This window comes from Poecilia reticulata, chromosome 18 (assembly GCF_904066995.2).
Source record: "Poecilia reticulata chromosome 18, P_reticulata-male-v2, whole genome shotgun sequence".
Taxonomy (NCBI): Eukaryota; Metazoa; Chordata; class Actinopteri; order Cyprinodontiformes; family Poeciliidae; genus Poecilia; species Poecilia reticulata.
Window position 1 is genome coordinate 28944888 of NC_088847.1, and position 20419 is coordinate 28965306.

At 37.0% G+C, this 20419-nt stretch overlaps 1 protein-coding gene across 19 annotated transcripts in view; it reads right to left on the reverse strand.

Annotated features, from left to right (window-relative positions):
• Positions 1-20419, reverse strand: part of LOC103480890 (uncharacterized) — a 134285-nt gene that overhangs the window by 16382 nt on the left and 97484 nt on the right. For 12 of the 19 annotated variants that reach the window (XM_081599232.1, XM_081599234.1, XM_081599231.1 and 9 more), the window contains 3 exons: positions 16978-17304; positions 12215-12571; positions 6803-8580 (listed from right to left, as the gene is read on the reverse strand). In XM_081599232.1, the coding sequence (XP_081455358.1) occupies positions 7406-8580; positions 12215-12571; positions 16978-17304 (1859 nt within the window). In that variant the 3' untranslated portion in view covers positions 6803-7405. Of the gene's footprint in view, positions 2107-6802; positions 8581-9257; positions 12572-13450; positions 13761-14656; positions 17305-20419 lie in introns of those variants that run through there. The other 7 variants (XM_081599251.1, XM_081599253.1, XM_081599249.1 and 4 more) reach the window with 7 other exon arrangements.

Below are 20419 nucleotides of genomic sequence, written 5' to 3' on the forward strand. Positions count from 1 at the left end.
TACAACTACATTGTTTCTGCTGTTGTAGAAATCACTGACTCAGCCATTTTTACAAATGTAAGAAATAAGAATCTAATTTAAGTTCATTCATTTTGGTGGTAAAACCAACAAAATCCTGTATTTAATGTGTTTGAACTCTTGAAGATGTTTTTCCTTCAGTGGTTCTCGGTCCAGCTCCACTACAACAGATGTTTCAAGAGTAAAAGTATGTTGACGCATTTATGTAGTAGTTAATGAGATATATGTTTTCATATGTCTTCATCAAATAAAAATATGTGATGGTGTTTGGACCCAGTGGTTCCTGTGAGTCCTCCTCTGTTGACCTGGGACCTTTGAAGGTATATTTTAAACCTGTTATTACAGATCTTGGTTTTAAGGTGGACAGTGATTTTAAATTGGACAACCAAATAAGAGCCGTGGTTGAGTCCAGTTTTTATCATTTAAGGCGACTGGCAGCAGTGAAATCTTTTCTTTCCAGGCAGCATTTTGAAACAGTGATCCATGCTTTTATTTCGACTAGATTTGATTATTGTAACGCACTTTATCTGGGAGTCAGTCAGTCGCCGCTCTCACGTCTGCAGCTGGTTCAGATGCTGCTGCACGATTTTTAACAGGAACTTGAAAGAGGGAACATGTGACCCCTGTCCTGGCCTCACTTCACTGGCTGCCGGTATATTTTAGGATTAATTTTAAGATTCTTATGTTTGTTTTTAAATCACTCCATAATCTTGCCCCGGCTGACCTCTCTGAGCTTCTTCATTTCTGGTTTGTTTTTGTCACATTACATTGTTGTAGATCGTTTGCAACGATCTACAACAATGTAGATTGTTGCAGATGATCTACATTGTCTGCAACAGTGTAGATTGTTTGCAGTTACTGGATACAGTAACTGAAAGATGCATGAAACGCTCATAAATATGCAGAATTAATAACTAATGAAAACATTACATTTGAGATTAGAATATGATATCAGTCTAATAGAAATACTTTTAATTTTGCAAAATGAATGAACTTTTGAAAAAACTGTCTTGAATTCTGATATTAAAGAAAGGAACGATCTTAATTTGTGTAAAAAAAAACCCTCATGTTTTACTGTTATTGCAAGGATGTTTAGATGCTTTACTTAAAGCTGACATTTAAAAATATGGCAACAGTTATCGACGATGACAATCACTGAATCATTCAACAATATTGACTCAAATCAACATTTATTAAAAAATACATTCTGCTCAAAATACTGATGAATTTTTAAACATTCCTTTTTAATAATATATTTTCCTTCTCATAGCAAAGCATACCAATGACAAAAATTTGGGAAAATAAAGAATTCTCTGGTTAGCACTAAATTAAAATCTGACCAGATCAATTTTATTTTTGAGATTTTTTTCCAAACATACATAGTTCTATTTAAGGAAAAACAACAACATTTCACTGCTTTAATATGTAAAGTATTTAACATTCAGTCATACATGGAAACATCAAAATGTAAAAGCTAAACTCAATTATTCTACATGGTACAGAACTCCATGAAAACTGAAATGCACATAAATGAATTCTGCTGAATGTGTGGCCCTCTTTAAGTTCAGTATCTAACGGGATACTGATGGGGATCTGAAGCACAAAAACGACTGAGAAGTAAAACAAAAAACTGGATTAAGGAAAAAAGATGGTAGGCAAAAGTAGACCTCAGTAGGCCTCACAAAGAGTAAATACAGTCACAGTGAATCACTAGCAACCTGCCACAATCTGTTGAATGTAACATTTTCTACTTGGTCTTTATATCGTCCGACCACATTTTCCTTTGGATCTGATGCCAAAATGGATCTGAGGTGTTTCGTTCCTAAGGCTTCTAGTCTGAGTGAGTCCTCATATGATGAGTTAACCCACTTCTACTGTTATAACTCTTTCCACAAGTCCCACAAGGAAAAGACTTCTCACATGTGTGAATTCTCATGTGATTTATTAAACTAGTCTTTTGCATGAAACTTTTTCCACAGGTTGAACATGTGAAAGGTTTTACTCCTGTGTGTGTTATCATGTGTCCCGTCAAGTATCTGTTTTTAGAAAAGGTTTCATCACAAATTTTACAAGAATATAAGTTTTGCCCTTGTGATCTTTCTTGTGCTTTTGTTTTGAAGTGTCAGCTCTGCCTTTCTGCTGTTTGGTTTTCTCATATTTCTCCTTTTTCTTTCTCTTTTTTCCTGGGTCTTCAGAATTGATTCCTTCCTGATCCTGGTTCTCAGCTTCTGGAGAGCCATGAGAGATGAGTTGGTTCCTCTGTGGTTCTGTTTCATTGAGACCCTCCTCCTTTTTATACGCACAATGTTGTGAGAGATCTGGACACAAAGACAAAACAAGGAATCCTTCACTTTAACCTTGATGCATCAAAACAGGATTTTCTTGGGTTATTATAAAATTACAATCTTACAAGAATGAACATTAATTCAATCAATGAGGTTCTTCTGATCATACTGGAACTAGATGCGAGTCAAAATAAGATATTATGGACCTCCAGGTGAGTAAACAAGATAGCGATAGCTTAACTTGGTGACTTCCTGACAAATATTACAAAATGTTGTCTTCCTCCATGTAGCTACAAGATATATCACATTAAAGAGTGACATAAAATGCCTAAAGAAAAACATTAAAAGGTTTTTAATCTCAACCATTGATATTGTCAGACATTGCTCCACTCACACACACTCAACACAAACTGTCAAATACATGACTAAATCTCAGGCTTTACTTTCCTACGATTCGCAGCAGAATTGGTAACAGTGGGTGATTGTTGTTAACCGCGCACATGCAGAAAATGACAAAATGAAATGAAAATATTTGGCATGAATATTGGACAATTTAGAATATTAAATATGAAAGGTGAAAATGGACAATGATATAATTTTTTAAATACACAATTCATTAAATAAGTGATTACATTATTAAAATATAAACTTAACACTCAATCAAGATCATTAATAAACATTTAAGTATCTGTTGTTGTTGATGTTGTTATTGTTATTATAATTTCCTGGTTGCAGTTCTGCTGTATCACCATGAAATAACGTTTTGATCTTTTATGCATGTCTTGTAACTTTGTTCACTGAACTTGTTGGTATGTAGATCAGTAAAGATCTACATACCAACAAGCTACATACCTACCACAAAGATCTATGATTACTGCATTCTTGTGAATTAAAAAAAAGACATCTGATCTCAGTCTCCTTATATCATTTCACCAAAGTGACTCTTTAACCCATCACTGTTACTGATGTAACAAATAATGCTTAGACCGCTAGACTTGTAACACACTGGGAAAACCCCTGAGCTTCTTACCAACAAAGGAGCATAAAATTTTTAATCAGGAATCAACTTTTTTTTTTTAAAAAGTCACAAAGCATCTATGTTTGCCAACCATAAGCAGTATTCTTCTAATCTGTCTCTTAAACTGATTTATATAATTAGCCATTTATTGTCTAATTTGACATAGAAAGAAGCCAAGTAATAGCAAGCAGAAGATACACGAAATAATACAAATTTATTATTTTAAACAATCTTTAACCAGTACGAGTAAAGATAAGGCTGTGACAGATCACAAATTGTAACTTCAATATTATATGATAAATAGTAGAGGTGAGCCGATCGATCGGTCACCGATCAAAATCAGCCAATTTCCGTGAAAGAGTGCATGATCGGTGATCATTGGCTCTTGTTGTCGATACCGATCACCTGCATCTCATTTCTCAGCCTGCCTGTGCAGCTGGTCTCCTCTTTCCTTCACACTGCGCAAACGCGCAGCAACAAATCCTTAGCGATGTGGAACTATAACGCACTGAGTGAAGGGGGAAGTTTGCGCGTTGCGGCGGAAAATTGAAGCACGTCAAAATGCATCAACACAACGAATCTAATACGACATAAAAACAATGGCATACTTGACAGAGTTTGGCTACATCGAGGCTCACTGCAGTAAAAAAGACATATGGAGATCAGATAGCAGGTAAAGCAGCGCACAGCTACAAACACTCACCCGGATTAGCATGACGGTCAGAAAGCTAAACGAATAACCCGCAAAATTATTTAAGTCTCTGAGCTGCGATGTAAGACGCTGGTTCTGCTCTCGCTGTTGAATCGCTGCTACGCTACAGGTAGTAATATTTCACAGACAGAGCGCCGCTTCTGCTCCACCTGGACTCTCACACCAAACCTCTGTTTAAAGCTGCAGCATCTAACTTAAAAAAATTTATTTTACATACGTATTAAAACTTTTGCTGTCCTAACATGAGACAGATAATCTCTGAAAAAATAATCGATCTCCTCCCTGTTCTGCATAATTACTCCGCTCAGTCAGAAACAGCCACTCAGAACTAGCAGTAATCAGCTAGCCGCCATGCTATCAGGAAGTTTTCATTCAGTAACTCTGGATTGTTTATTGTAATGGATCCTGTATTTGCCTTTGACTGTTAACTTTTATACTTGAATTTTTTTGCCAAAGTTGGGAGGTTTTATTTTGGCTCTTTGCATTATTTAGCCTCTTCAGAGCCTTCATATGTTTTCAGTCTGGTAAAGACAGTATTACTGATAGCAGTACAATTTGCAGAATGCCTGTTTTGTTAAGTTTTCTTCTTGGAAAAAGTTATTAAAAACAAGTTTTTGTCTAAATTAAGGTGAATTCATGGTTCCTTTTTCCACATAATGTAACCGATAGTGTTTATGATAAAAATAATAATAATAATAATGTGATCGGTATCGGTGATTGGCCCTCATGGGTGATCGGTATCGGCAGGAAAAAACCTGATCGGCACATCTCTAATAAATAGTAAACAGTCTAGGTCAAAATTGATCATTCTAAGTAATTTAAATTCTTAGAACAATATGAGATGAATTAAACCTCAATAACACCAATAAGCAACTAATTTGTAGAATAAAAATTTAATTCTAGATAAAGTTAAATATAAATAAGACCTTTGACAATTTTTTTTTTAATCTCTTAGGGCTAGCAGAGAAGAAGCTGCTGGCCCTGACAGCCCACCAGTGAATATTTAATGTTTATAATATGAGCGGATTCTTTAAACAGGTTTCAGATGTAACGATGTTTAACCAGTCTGACCAGTAAACTGTGAAAGTGTTTCCTAAGTATTTGGTGTAAGATTGTCTTCTGTATCCGGGTTCTTCCTTAAACTGGTTCGGTAGGCATAAGGGCGTCACATAAACTGCAATTGTTATATTATTTGATGAATAATAGTCCGGGTCGCTGATGATCATTATTAAGTCTGTAATGTTTACAGCTGCAGCTAATTTTGTTATTACAGAGTTTTTAAGACGAAGCTGAATTTGGTTTTCAATTCCAACTTCCGATTCGGGGAATGGCTCAAAGGCGATTCCACCTAATTTTTCACTACCTTCTGCATCTTTATTCAACTCTAATTTAAAAACTACAACAACTAGACTCTTCAAACCTGGACTGGATTATTCTGCTCTAATAGCAGAATATTTAGAACCATCCATCCATTATCTTAACACCCTTGTCCCTCAGTGGGGTCAGGAGGTGCTGGTGCCTCTCCAGCTAACGTTCCGGGCGAAAGGTGGGGTCACCTGGACAGGTCGCCAGTCTGTCACAGGGCAACACAGAGACACACAGGACAAACAACCATGCACACTCACACTCCATCTCTTATCATTGTTTATTCAATGTCAGATGCCGTTTTTATTTTAATTATGTAAAGCACTTTGAAATTCCTTGCTGCTGAAATGTGCTATACAAATAAAATTTGATTAATTGATTGTTAGAACAGGGGTGTCCAAAATCGGTCTTCGAGGGCTGTAAAACAGGGGGAACGTATCTGATGGTTGAAATATGGCCATCAGATACCATTCCCCCTGTTTTACAGTGGGGGAACTGTATCTGATGGGTAATGCTGAGCATTAAAATCCATTTCCCTTCTTTAAATTCATATAGCACTTTATATCCATCTACAGATACATATTATTAGATTCGCTCAAAAACCTGAATCCAATATAAATATATAAATAAATCAACCTTTATTAAAGTTTCACAAATCAAACATGGTTATAAATATTCTGCTGTAGCAGCAGAATAACCCAGTCAAGGTTTGAAGAGTCTAGGTGTTGTAGTTTTTAAACTAGAGTCGATTAAAAATACGGAAGGTAGTGAAAAATTATGTACAATCGTCATTTAGCCATTTCCCGAATCGGAACTAGAATTGGAAAAAAAAATACTTCAGCTTTGTGTTTTTTAGTTTGGTGTAAAAGCTCTTTGAGTTCAGCATTCCTTAACCAGTCTGCAACTCTTTAATGTCTCCAACTTTACTCAACCTGCATCATCAGTAAAACGTGAAGTTGTTTCGTACCTATCCGGTGTAAGATGATCTTCGGTATCCTGGTAAAATCCATCAGTCTGCGCTGATCCTCCATCTTGACGTTGATTTCTTTAAAATCTGTCAATGTTTCTCCAGCAGGAGTTTTCTGCTCGTTCATAAACTCTCTCCGAGGCTGAACTGAAGACATTTTTACTGAAAACATGGAAATATTTAACTAAAACACCAAAACCTGTTTTCAAACGACCTTCTATGAAAAGTTAATGATACCTCGTGTGCTCCGTAGCTCTCCGTGTGTTTCACTTTGGCTGTACTGAAGAAACTGTAAACGATTTTTGGTTCCCATTTGAATTTTGCGCTTTGAGCCTCCTCTCAACATTCAATTATATTAAATATTTTTACATTAATAAAAGGTTAATATATTTCAGTGAGTGAAACACAGTATTAAAGTAATTACACAAACACAGAGATGTTTCCAAGCCTTTTATTTCAGTTAATTGTGAGGAGTTTCTGCAGCTAATTCAAGAACAGCATCTTACCAGATCTTAACATTCTGTTTACTCCCTTTGTACTACGGGTCAAAAATGACCCCCCTAACAAAAGCACCAAAAATAAGGCACATTAATAGAATTTTAAATCCAAAATCTATTTTGCATGATGAAACAATGTTATCAATTCAACACAATTTAATTATTTTTTTAACATTTATTTTTGTTAAACAATACAGTCAACAGTACTATACTCACCTTTTTTTATACCACAAGCCAGGTATTGCAGCAGTTTTCTTTTGAACAGTAACAGTTTATTATTGTAATTATATGAATGTGAAGTAATTACTTCTGAATTAATTATAGTGGAAGGGAACAAAAAAATAACCAATTTGTAACTTTTGTCAACAGTTCATTATTTAATATTTCTTAAATTAGCGCAGATGTGGATGACGTAAAAGAATGGTCATTTTGCCCTCCAGTGTTGTATGGATGTGCTAAATTTCAGTACGTAAATAACATGTATGGTGTCTAAATTTGCACATCGTAAGTCAGTGCCTCAGCAGCTATGAACCTCACCGCATGTCAGTGTTTCGCGCCCATATGAATCTTTATGTGTCTAAGTACATGGTTTTTCATCCTGAAACGTTTTCCACAGGTCCCACATGAGAAAGGTTTCTCACCTGTGTGAATTCTCATATGAACATTCAAAGCTGTTTTCTGCGTGAAACTTTTTCCACAAGTCCCACAAGAGAAAGGCTTCTCACCCATATGAATCCTGATGTGATCAACCAATAGCCTTTTCAACCTGAAAGTCTTTCCACAGGTCTCACATGAGAAAGGCTTCTCACTTGTGTGAATTTTCATATGAAAATTTAAATAATCTTTTCGAGCAAAACTTTTTCCACAGGTCCCACAAGAGAATGGCTTCTCACCTGTATGAATTTTCATATGGTCATTTAAAGTATCTTTTCGAGAGAAACTTTTTCCACAGGTTCCACAAGAGAAAGGCTTCTCACCTGTATGAATTTTCATATGATAATTTAAAGTATGTTTTCGAGAGAAACCTTTTCCACATGTCTCACAAGAGAATGGCTTGTCATCTGTGTGAATTCTCCTGTGACAAGTTAAAGTCTGCCTGTGACTGTAACTCTTTCCACAGGTCCCACAAGAGAAAGGTTTCTCACCTGTGTGAATTCTCATGTGACAAGTTAAAGTCTGCCTGTGACTGTAACTCTTTCCACAGGTCCCACAAGAGAAAGGTTTCTCACCTCTATGAATTTTCATATGAATGTTAAAATCATTTTTTCGAGAGAAACTTTTTCCACAGGTCCCACATGAGAAAGGCTTCTCACCTGTGTGAATTGTCATGGGATAATTTAAATGACTTTTTTTAGAGAAACCTTTTCCACAAGAGAAAGGCTTCTCACCTTTGTGAAATCTCATGTGACTCATCATGTGACCGTTTTGAGAAAACGTTTTGTCACAAATTTTACAAGAATATGATTTTTGCCCTGGGTGAGCTTTCTTGTGCTTTTTTTGTTTTTCAGTGTTGGTTCTTTTTTTCTGCTGTTTGGTTTTCTCATATTTCTTCTTTTGTTTCTGTTCTTTCTTTCTCTTTTTTCCTGGGTCTTCAGAATTGATTCCTTCCTGATCCTGGTTCTCAGCTTCTGGAGAGCCATGAGAGATGAGTTGGTTCCTCTGTGGTTCTGTTTCATTGAGACCCTCCTCCTCTTTACACACATAATGTTGTGAGAGATCTGGACAAAAACACAAAATAAAAGCTTTTAAAGGTCAATCACTTTAACCTGCTGATGTATCAAAACAATGAGGTTCTTCTAATCAGACTGGAATGAGATGCGAGTCAAAATATGGCACTTAAAGGCCTCCACATACTCAGTATTTGCTTTTTTGTTGCGCTTTGTTTAAAAAAATATAATAAATTTTCTGTGACGCAAAAGTCGTGGTATAAGTCACAGAAGCTTGAAGTTTTGTCTGTAAGTGCAGCAAGCTCTCACTAGTCTAGCCCCTTAAAGTTTTCATACGTGACACATCCATCCATCCATCCATTTTCTTGCACCCTTTTTCCCTCAGTGGGGTCAGGAGGTGCTGGTGCCCATCTCCAGCCAACGTTTCGGGCGAGAGGCGGGGTCACCCTGGACAGGTCGCCAGTCTGTCGCAGGGCAACACAGAGACACACAGGACACACAACCATGCACACACACACTCACACCTAGGGGCAATTTGGAGAGGCCAATTAACCTGACAGTCATGTTTTTGGACTGTGGGAGGAAACCGGAGTACCCGGAGAAAACCCACCATGCACAGGGAGAACATGCAAACTCCATGCAGAAAGACCCCAGGCTGGGAATCGAACCCAGAACCTTCTTGCTGCAAGGCAACAGCTCTACCAACTGCGCCACTGTGCAGCCCTTACGTGAGACGTCTTCTATAAATAGATGTCTTCAATACGACTGTCATCTGGACTTAACAGGAAATAAAAACAACAAACAGATTCAAAACAAGTAGAAAGTGACGGTCAAAAGACTGTGCTACTTTGCCAGACTTCTACAATGAGCAAGTATTTTCATATTTCATAAACTAATTAGTCAATAACCAATCAAAAGAAACCACGTAATAAGCTTAAGCATAGTATAATTACACATGCTTATCTTTTAAAATAGAGTTAAAAATTAAACTCACGTAAACACAACATAACATTTTGTATTAAGTTCCAAAGATGTATATGGCTCCTACATTTCCGTTATTAAGCTGGTCGTGGCACCTTGTGCCAGGTTGTGGAAGGTCACTGGCTGGTCTGGAAACCTGTGCTACTGGGAAATGGGACCCAGGTGCCAGTAGCAGATTGCTGCAGCTTGTGTCAGGTTGCAGCAGCTAAATTAAGTCAATAAATTGTTTCTAGTGATAACTGGATGGATATAAATGCATCGTCATGGTTTCACAGTGTAGTTGACTGCAGTCCACTATGAAACACGCCTCCTGTTCCTTGATGATGGTCTGACTGGTTGCTAAGTCAGGATGTCGTACAGCTGTTGATAAATTTTATGACCATCTATCTGCTATGTTATGTTGCTAATTTATTAGAAGCAAAGTTTCACAAGAGAAAGCCCTGTGTGAATCTTCATGTGATAAATTAAGCTATTCTTTTGACTGAAACTTTTCCCACAGTTTGAAAATGTGAAAGGCTTCTTACTAGAGATGTGCTGATCTGGTTTTTTCCTGTCGATACCGATACCGATTCTTTTTTTTAATTATAAACACTACCGGTTACATAATGTAGAAAAAGGAACGATGAATTCACCTTAATTTAGACAAAAACTTGTTTTTAATAACTTTTTCCAAGAAAAAACTAAACAAAACAGGCATTGTGCAAATTGTACTGCTCTCAGTAACACTATCTTTAACAGACTGATAACATATGGAGGCTCTGAAGAGGCTAAATAATGCAAAGAGCCAAAATAAAACCTCTCAACATTGCCAAAAAAATTCAAGTATAAAACTTATCATTCAAAAGCAAATACAGGATCCATTACAATAAACAATCCAGAGTTACTGAATGAAAACTTCCTGATAGCATGGCGGCTAGCTGATTAATGCTAGTTCTGAGTGGCTGTTTCTGACTGAGCGGAGTAATTATGCAGAACAGGGAGGATATCGATTATTTTTTCAGACATTATCTGTCTCATGTTAGGACAGCGAAAGTTTTAATACGTATGTAAAATAATTTTTTTTTAGGTTAGATGCTGCAGCTTTAAGCAGAGGTTCGGTGTGAGAGTCACTACCAGGTGCAGCAGAAGCGGCGCTCTGTCTGTGAAATATTACTACCTGTAGCGTAGCAGCGATTCAACAGCGAGAGCAGAACCAGCGTCTTACATTGCAGCTCAAAGAATTAAATAATTTTGCGGGTTATCCGTTTAGCTTTTTGACCGTCATGCTAATCCGGGTAAGTGTTTGTAGCTGTGCGCTGCTTTACCTGCTATATGATCACTCTGTATGTCTTTTTTACTGTAGTGAGCCTCGATGTAGCCAAACTCCGTCAAGTATGGCATCGTTTTCATGTCGTATTATAAGGCCTGTCGCGATAAACGATAAATCAATTAATCGCACGATAAATTAAACCTATCGATCTAATTTTAATTATTGGCTTTATCGTCTCTTCCTGCCTTTTTTTCTTTCTATTGATGACACTGAATGAAAAAAGGCTCAACTCCGGTGCTCTCCAGTAACCCCTCCCTTCCTCACTTCCTTAGTGTAATGTCCAGCGCATATGACACGAGTTGTCGGCCCATTTCTAAACCTGAGAGACACATTAGCCGACAGAAATCCTAGGTATAACGATTCGATCGGGTTCGTCGTGCCGTGTGGTGTCCAGCCACATGGGCACAAAATCATGGCCACAAGTCCAGTTAACTAATTTTAAAATCAGGCATTAATCAATGCTTTACTAGAATCTACCTATGATGCATGTGGCTAGAGTCAGCGTAAAGTCCTGACTGAATGAGAATCATTATAACCTATTTATGTCATGTTAACGAAGAACAGCTCAAAACTTACCGGATTTATCAACTGCGATAGCAATTTGGCTCCAACTCCTCCCCTTGTCATTTCTATATTCTTTGCACAAAATGTTGAATAAACATTAATGTTGTTTCCACATATTATCTCCGATGTCCGCTGGACTTCGTGTTGACCCGTGTCAGCTGTTTGGGATTCCCCTCCGTAATTTCCCCTCGGAAAGCACGGAGGAGAATCCTCGCTCTCTGATTGGCTACCTGTCACATTCAGCGTAAAGCTTCCAATCAGAGAAAACCCCTGATTTAGATTGGAGCTGCCACGACGATCTAAATCACACTACAGGATGATCGGTTACGAAATCACCAGCGACAATCTTAAATCGCCCAATGATCTAAGATTGTCATAAGAGGAAAATAGGGGCAAAAATCATGTAGTATGAACTATTAGGTAGTTTGATGTGCCCATCTTCTCTATTTAAATCTAGTGATTACTGAAGGCCAATATACAGAGTTCATAATCTACACTCTTTTGGTTGAACTCAATATTTATTTCCACTTTGGCTTTATGTTGTTTAGTTTTTATTCAAGTACGTTTTTTGTTAATACATTACATACATTTGTTAACACTGAGAATCCATTTTATTTTTGTTTTTGGTTGTTTTGTTTATTTAGTTTATCAGTTCCAGTTTTATGTGTTCTTTTGAAAATAAAGTGCATCTATCTATGGCAGAAAATCACAGGCATTATTACGTCAAGCAACAGCTTTGAGAGAAGGTTTTATCACAAACTTTACAAGAATATAATTGTTGGACTCTTTCAGCTTTTAAGTGCATTTTTTGGTGTGAACAATCAGTTTTACCTTTCTGGCATCTTTTGTCGTGTTTCTGTTCTTTCTTTCTCTTTTTTCCTGGGTCTTCAGAATTGCTACCTTCCTGATCCTGGTTCTCATCCTCAGCAGAACCATGAGAGATGAGTTGGTTCCTCTGTGGTTCTGATTCATTGTGGATTCTTTGCACATTAGGAGGATTCACCAAAATGTCATCAGTCTCCTGTTTCACCACAAGCTGCTCTTCATCCTGACTGATGCAGAGTGGCTTCTCTTCCTCTTTGAACTCTTGATGTTCTGGTTCTTCTTTATATGAATTGGACTTCCTGTCCTGGTAGCTGAATTCATTCAGAACCTCCTCCTCTTTACACACCCAGCACTGTGGGAGATCTGCACAAAAAGACAAAACAAAAGCTTTTAAATGCGAGTAAGAGAATGATTCCTTCACGTTGATCACTTAAAGCCTTTTCAAGAGATCCAAAGACTAAAATTAGAAATTCATAACTTAACCACTTTAGTCTTTTGACTGGAAGGGATCTAGAAATCAGTCAAAACATTCTATGGATCTCCAGGAGAGAAAGCAAGATGACTCTGTGTTAAGTTCAGTCAGGCTCAGTTCAACTCCACTGATAAATATTCAAAGTTTTGGCAGAAACCAAACCTTCGTGACAGAAGTTAAAGCCAATTCCTGTTTGGTGGCATAGATAGGAGTAATTAAGACTAATTAAAGGCAGCTTTCCAAAAATACACCGGGAAAACCCCTGGGTTTCTCATTAAAAAGGAACATAAAGCTTTTCAACTTTAATAAATAAATAATAAAATATCTGTTTTTTCAACCTCAAAACAATATTTCTATCATCTGTTGGTGTAAAATATGTATGTTCAGGGTTGAATTATCTATACAACATAAGTTTGAAGACAGGCCTCATTTGAGGAAATGTCAAAATAAAAATATTGAATTTTAAGACCTGAAGGTTTCATAAACAATTTTATATAATCAGTCATTAATTTAAAAGCTAAAAGGATTCTAAGGTAATAATCCAGAATTTCTGTAAACTCAAACTTAATTTACTATAATTAATTATAGTTTACTATAATTCATATATTATATGGTGACTAGTCAATATTTCAGGTCAAAGTTCATCATTTTATTTAATGTTTACAATTGGAGGGGATTCTTTAAAAACCTTTCCGAACATACCTATTATTTATTTGTCTAAAAACTCTCTTTAACCAAACTAATCAGAAAAACGTGAAGGTGTTTCGTACCTATCCGGTGTAAGATGATCTTCGGTATCCTGGTAAAATCCAGCGGTCTGCGCTGATCCTCCATCTCTTCCTCGATCTTGACGTTGATTTCTTTAAACTCTGTCAATGTTTCTCCAGCAGGAGTTTCCTGCTCGTTCATAAACTCTCTCTGAGGCTGAACTGAAGACATTTTTACTGAAAACACGGAAATATTTACCGAAAACGACAAACCTGTTTCCAAACTACCTTTCAAGAGGAGCTAATGCTACCTCGTGTGCGCCGTAGGTTTCCGTGTTTCACTTTGGCTGTACTGAAGAAACTGTAAACGAAGTTAAGTTCCGCATTGAATTTTCCGCTTTGAATTTCCTCTGAACAAACACAAACTGTATATATAATAATTACACAAAGATGGATGTTTTCATACCTTTTATGCCTAAAGGTTTTACGCATAAAAGGTTGTCTAAACCTTTTTAGGCCACCTTTACATCAAAGTCATTTATGATGAGAATATTTCATCAGACTAATAAAAAAAAAAGAAACATGAATTTGGAGTCAGTTATCAAAGGTACATGAAATTTTACAAAAGAACCATACTGGAACGTATATTGTAATTTTTTTGAATATCGTTTTAATTTGTAAAACAGTCTGTTTTATATCAGGCTGTAGTTGTTTAGAATGAGATTCAACTGTAAAGTTAAACAGTGAATTATTTTATATTTTAGAGGAACAGAGATGTGTTGTTTTGACTTGGTAATAATTGATTATATTGTGATAAAAGGCCCATCCTGCCTCACAATGAAGTGACAACATGAAAGGTCACTGAAGAGACGAGTAGGAGCCTAAAGATGCATCAAGATCAGAAAGAAGGAAACCAAATTGACTGAGGTCAACAAAACTGAAAAGGATCAGAAATCCAAAGCTCTTAACAACAGAAGGCTTTGGGCGAGTCGACTAATTTATGGACTTTTGACTTTATTTTAAATATCCTTAGAATTTGAATTCTGGTTTGTTTTTGTGTCACATTACAGTGTTGTAGATCGACTGCAGTGTTATCTCTGGATACAGTAAATGTAAGATGCATGAAATGTGTCTTTAATTCTAATATTGAAGAAATGAAAAATCTCAATTTGTGTACAACAATTCATGTTTTCCTGTAATTCCAAGGATCTGTAGGTGCTTTACTTAAAGATGACATTTAAAAATATAACAGTTAATGACGACAATCACTGAATAATCCATCAATATTTATTCAAATCAACATTAAAAGCATATTCTGCTCAAAATACCGGTGTATATTTTAACATACATTTTCAATAAAATACTTTACATCAATAAAATAGCAAAGTATAACAATGACACAAATTTGGAAAACTAAAAACCTTTGTGGTTAGTTCTAAGTCAAATTATAATAGTTATTCTGATTCTGATTCCATTTCTGGGCTGTATAATATTGATCTAAATAGTGCGCACTCCACAATTTCTAATATTACTAATAAACTAAAATAAACCTTTTCTGGGTTAAATAGCGAGTACTCTACAGTGTCTAAAATATAAACTAAAAGGTTCTAATTTCTTTTCTGAGTTAAAAGTGAGTACTCCACAGTTTCTAACAAAAAAGACAATAAAAAAGAGGAAAGGACACATTACGGCAAAAGGCAACATTTAGACAAAACCAAGGGCAAAACAAAGATATGCGTGAAGGCTGTGACGTCAAAGGGCAATGAAACCATGTTGCTCAACTTCCCAGCAGAAGTCTGATAAGATGTTATCAAGGAATGTCTTTGGGAGCAATCAACTCCTCAACTGCATGGATAAATGGAGGGCGTGAGGTGAGAACGAGCGTTATGTTTACATATCTTCAAGGAGATTGGAAACATGCTGCCCTTCCAAGGCCACACGGGGGAAGCCAATTCAGATACAGAATGTCTTAGGTGGGTTATGAATTTCAATCTTCCCTTAAGTCTCTCCGATACATCTCAGTTCCCAATCACCCAAATTAGTTTGGTCGTTCCACTGCATCGAAACTAGCAACTTCTCCAAGATCAATTCTATACCATTAGTAAGTTTTAGAGTCCTTAGCAGGGCTGAGGAGTCTCCGCAAGACTCACACCCAACCTGCGTCTCTGTCCACACCAACAGTCTGAGTGTTCGCTAGTTAGGCCAAGTTCGTAACAAATATGTCGATAAGCCAAGAATCCACATGACAGCAGAAATCCTGTTGTCATGAATAAATCCCAGGTAAATCCCGCTGGGTGTGTCCCGACAGGAGAAAAGACGGCTCTCCATTTCCCAGACTTCTTGTCAAAAATGTTAACAATTGCATTGAGAAATTGGTTGACCAGATAAATAATATATATACTAGGAGGATGTGCAAAGAAAGGTTCCAAAAAGAGAGAAAAAGACTGGACAAAAACAGAGCAAGCATGGGCAGGGAGGGAGCAGAGGTAAAAAGCGTCCGTCTTCACTGAGAGCAAGAGAGAAAAGACAGTCACAGTGAATCACTAGCAGCCTGCAACAATCTGTTCACTTTAACATTTTCTACATGCTATTGACAACATACGAAATTTTCCATTCGAACTGATGCCAAAAACGATCTGATGTGATTTGTTCCCAAGACCTCTACTCTGAGTGAGTCCTCATATGATGACATAACAACCTTCTATGACTGTAGCTCTTTCCACAGGTCCCACAAGAGAAATGCTTCTTACCTGTATGAACAATCATATGACTATATAGATGGTCTTCCCGAGAGAAACTCTTTCCACAGGTTCCACAGGAGAAAGGCTTGTCACCAGTGTGAATTCTCATGTGAACATTTAACTTTCCTTTTAGAGAGAAAGTTTTTCCACAAGTTTCACAACAGAAAGGCTTCTCACCTGTGTGAATTGTCTTATGATAATTTAAAGTATGTTTTCGAGAGAAACTTTTTCCACAGGTCTCACAAGAGAAAGGCTTCTCATCTGTGTGAATTCTCCTGTGACAAGTCAAAGTCTGTCTGTTAATGTAACTCTTTCCACAGGTCCCACAAGAGAAAGGCTTCTTACCTGTATGAATTTTTATATGATCATTTAAAGTATCTTTTCGAGAGAAGCTTTTTCCACAGGTCTTACAAGAGAAAGGCTTCTCATCTGTGTGAATTCTCCTGTGACAAGTTAAAGTCTGTTTGTGACTGTAACTCTTTCCACAGAAGTCACAAGAGAAAGGTTTCTCACCTGTGTGAACTCTCATGTGACAATTTAAAGTACATCTTTTGATGAAACTCTTTCCACAGGTCCCACAAGAGAAAGACTTATCACCAGTATGAATTTTCATATGATCATTTAAAGTATCTTTTCGAGAGAAGCTTTTTCCACAGGTCTCACAAGAGAAAGGCTTCTCATCTGTGTGAATTCTCCTGTGACAAGTTAAAGTCCGTCTGTGACTGTAACTCTTTCCACAGAAGTCACAAGAGAAAGGCTTCTCATCTGTGTGAATTCTCATGTGCTGAGTTAAAGCCCCTCGTTCACTGTAATTCTTTCCACAGGTCCCACATGAGAAAGGCTTCTCACCTGTGTGAATTCTCATGTGACTCATCATGTGACCGTTTTGAGAAAACCTTTTGTCACAAATTTTACAAGAATATGATTTTTGCCCTGGGTGATCTTTCTTGTGCTTTTGTTTTGAAGTGTCAGTTCTGCCTTTCTGCTGTTTGGTTTTCTCATATTTCTCATTTTGTTTCTGTTCTTCCTTTCTCTTTTTTTCTGGGTCTTCAGAATTGATTTCTTCCTGATCCTGGTTCTCAGCTTCTGGAGAGCCATGAGAGATGAGTTGGTTCCTCTGTGGTTCTGTTTCATTGAGACCCTCCTCCTCTTTACACACACAGCATTGTGGGAGATCTGGACAAAAACACAAAACAAAAGCTTTTAAATGTCAATCAGACAAGGAGTCCTTCACTTTAACCTGCTGATGTATCAAAACAGGATTTTGTTGGGAAATTCTGAAATTACAATCTTACAAGAATGAACATTGACTAAAACAATGAGGTTCTTCTAATCAGAGTGGAACTAGATATAAGTCAAAATATGATACTATAGACCTCCAGGTGAGCAAACAAGATGGTGATAGCTTAACTTAGTGGCTTCCTGACAAATATTACAAAACATTTTCTTCATCCATGAAGCTACAACATATATATCACATTCAAGAGTGACATAAAAGGCCTAAAGCAAAAACGTAAACTGAATTAGCGGTTCAGGGGTTTTATCATCATCGGAGGAGGAGGATTATGAGAGAGTAGGGACATACTGAGGAAAAGTTCAGATTAGCCGTTTGTACCCGGTAAAAAGAAGTGACCACATTAAAACAGTCACAAAGTCGGCCTTCTATCACCTGAAGAACATCTCCAGGATTAGAGGACTGATGTCTCAGCACGATCTAGAGAAACTCATCCATGTGTTCATCTTTAGCCGTATTGATTACTGCAACAGCGTCTTCACAGGTCTGATTAATAAATCAATCAAACAGCTGCAGTTGATCCAGAAGCTGCTGCTCGTGTTCTCACTAAAACCAGGAAGACAGACCACATAACACCAGTTTTAAAGTCCCTACACTGGCTCCCTGTAGCTCAAAGAATAGACTTTAAAATACTGATGTTAGTTTATAAATCACTGAACGGTTTAGCACCACAATACTTTAAAGATCTGTTATTGCTGTACCAACCGTCCAGACCAGGGGTGGGCAACTCCAGGCCTCGAGGGTCGGTCTCCGACAACTTTTAGATGTGTCTCTACTTCAACACACTTGAGTCAAATAATGAGGTCATTAACATGACTCTAGAGAACCTTTACTGCACATAGGAGGTGATTCAGCTGTTGGATTCAAGTGTGTTGGACCAGGGAGACATCTAAGAGTTGCAGGACACCGGCCCTCGAGGACCAGGATTGCCCACCCCTGGTCTAGACCCCTCAGATCTTCTGGTTCTGCTCTGCATACCCAGAACCAAACAAGGAGAAGCAGCATTCAGTTTCTATGCACCACAGATTTGGAACAAACTTCCAGAAAACTGTAAAACAGCTGAAACACTGAGTGCCTTTAAATCTCAACTTAAAACCTACCTGTTTAGAGTTGCTTATGGCTAAATTAGGGTTAGAGTGCGGGTTTTGATGTCTTCCATGTTTTTAATGTTTTTATCTTTAGTTTTTATCTATTTATAAATTTCTTTTTATTTCTCTTTCTCACCGTTTACGTTTTAATGATGTAAAGCCCCCTGGAGAACGTCCCACTTAAACGACGTTTATCTAAAGTTCTACGGGGTTTAGAGTCCCAGTTGATGGCGTTTCAACTAAAAACCTAGAGGTTGGAGTCCTTGTCAAATGGTGTTTTTGACTAAAGTCCCAGAGGGTTACAGTCCCAGTTCAACAATGTTTAACTGAAGTCCTAAAAGGGGTGCAGGTTTTAATGTTTTTATCTTTTTCTAAATCTCTCTTTGTTTATTCAATGTCACATGCTGTTGTTATTTTAATTATGTAAAGCATTTTTGAAATCCCTTGCTGCTGAAATGTGCTATACAAGTAAAATTTGATTGATTGATTGATTGTGTGAGTCCGGGAGGCGGAAATCAACACTAAGCTCCAGGTAGTCAAAAAAAAAACCCCACTGGAATAACACAGAAATGGCAGATTGAATTAATAATGAACACGTTCTGAGATATTTTAATAATAGCAACTTTCAATATAAATGTAATAAGTAAGGAAAAACAATTAAAACAGTTGAAAACAGCTATTGATGCCATTTTAAAATATTTTATAAATGACTAGAAACATCTTCAATCAATACTATCAGGGAGAGTTGAAGCCAAAATATGGAAATGTTCAACATATAATTGCAATAATGTTTGGATTGTGCAGTTCAGTGTTTTTCAACCTTTTTTGAGCCAAGGTACATTGTTTTAATTTAAAAATCTCGAGGCACACCACCAACCGAAAATGTAAACAAAGATACTCTGTAGCCGCCTATATTACATATATAGTCATTCTTATCAAAGTGTCCTGAATAGGAATCAAAGACAAAAATTTATTTTTATCATATTTTACATTTATTTCAAATTGCACTTAACATGTCCACTTCAAAAATACACCTGAACACAACCACAACACGGTGGTGTTAAATTTAAAGAAGTTGTAGAAAACTTCAAAGTGCTTTACAAACTAATCCACAAGCATTATTATAGCTGGAATACAGAAAATAATTCTTATTCTGAAAGAAGCAATATTATTTGGAAAAGATTTCACTTCATATTCACTGTTACAATATGAAGAGTTGCATGTACAAAATGTCAATATCTGCATATTTTACCCACCTGGTGTGAAACCTGTACATGTTTGGATGAAAACAGCTGATTTCCTGGCAGAAATTGCAGAAAGGCAATGTTTTTCCTCAACAACTCTGTTTCTCTCTGGTTTTAGTTTTTATAGTAGCCAGGCTGGAGAAGCTCACTTCACACAGACATGTTGTGGGAAATGGACCCATGTTCTTTCCAACTACTGCTGAGCTTCACTGTCTTTTCCATTACTGTCGTCAGTCTTGCTAGATACGATGCTCTCACTGCTACCTGCAACATTCATACATCACTAATTCTCTCATTTTAATGTAAGATGCTCAGTACCTACTGCCATCTAGTGGTAAGAAAATTACATGATTACGCCCCTAGTCACTACTACGGCAGACCGTCAAAGATGGCATTTTTTGCAGATAATTCATTTTCAAAAAATCTTTTAAAACCAATTACGGTATTTTCCAGACTATAAAGCACACCACACTATAAGGCGCACCTTCAAAAAAACAAAAAAAAAAACAAAAAACAAACCTGGAAATGTATATATCTCGTATATAAGCCGCACCGGGCTATAAGAAGCTGGTACCTCTGCAGCTCTTGGTTGTCCATAAGGACCCAGCAGAGCGCAGCGTCCTAATAAATCTGCTGGACACCCTCAGGGGGGTATAAATAAATTT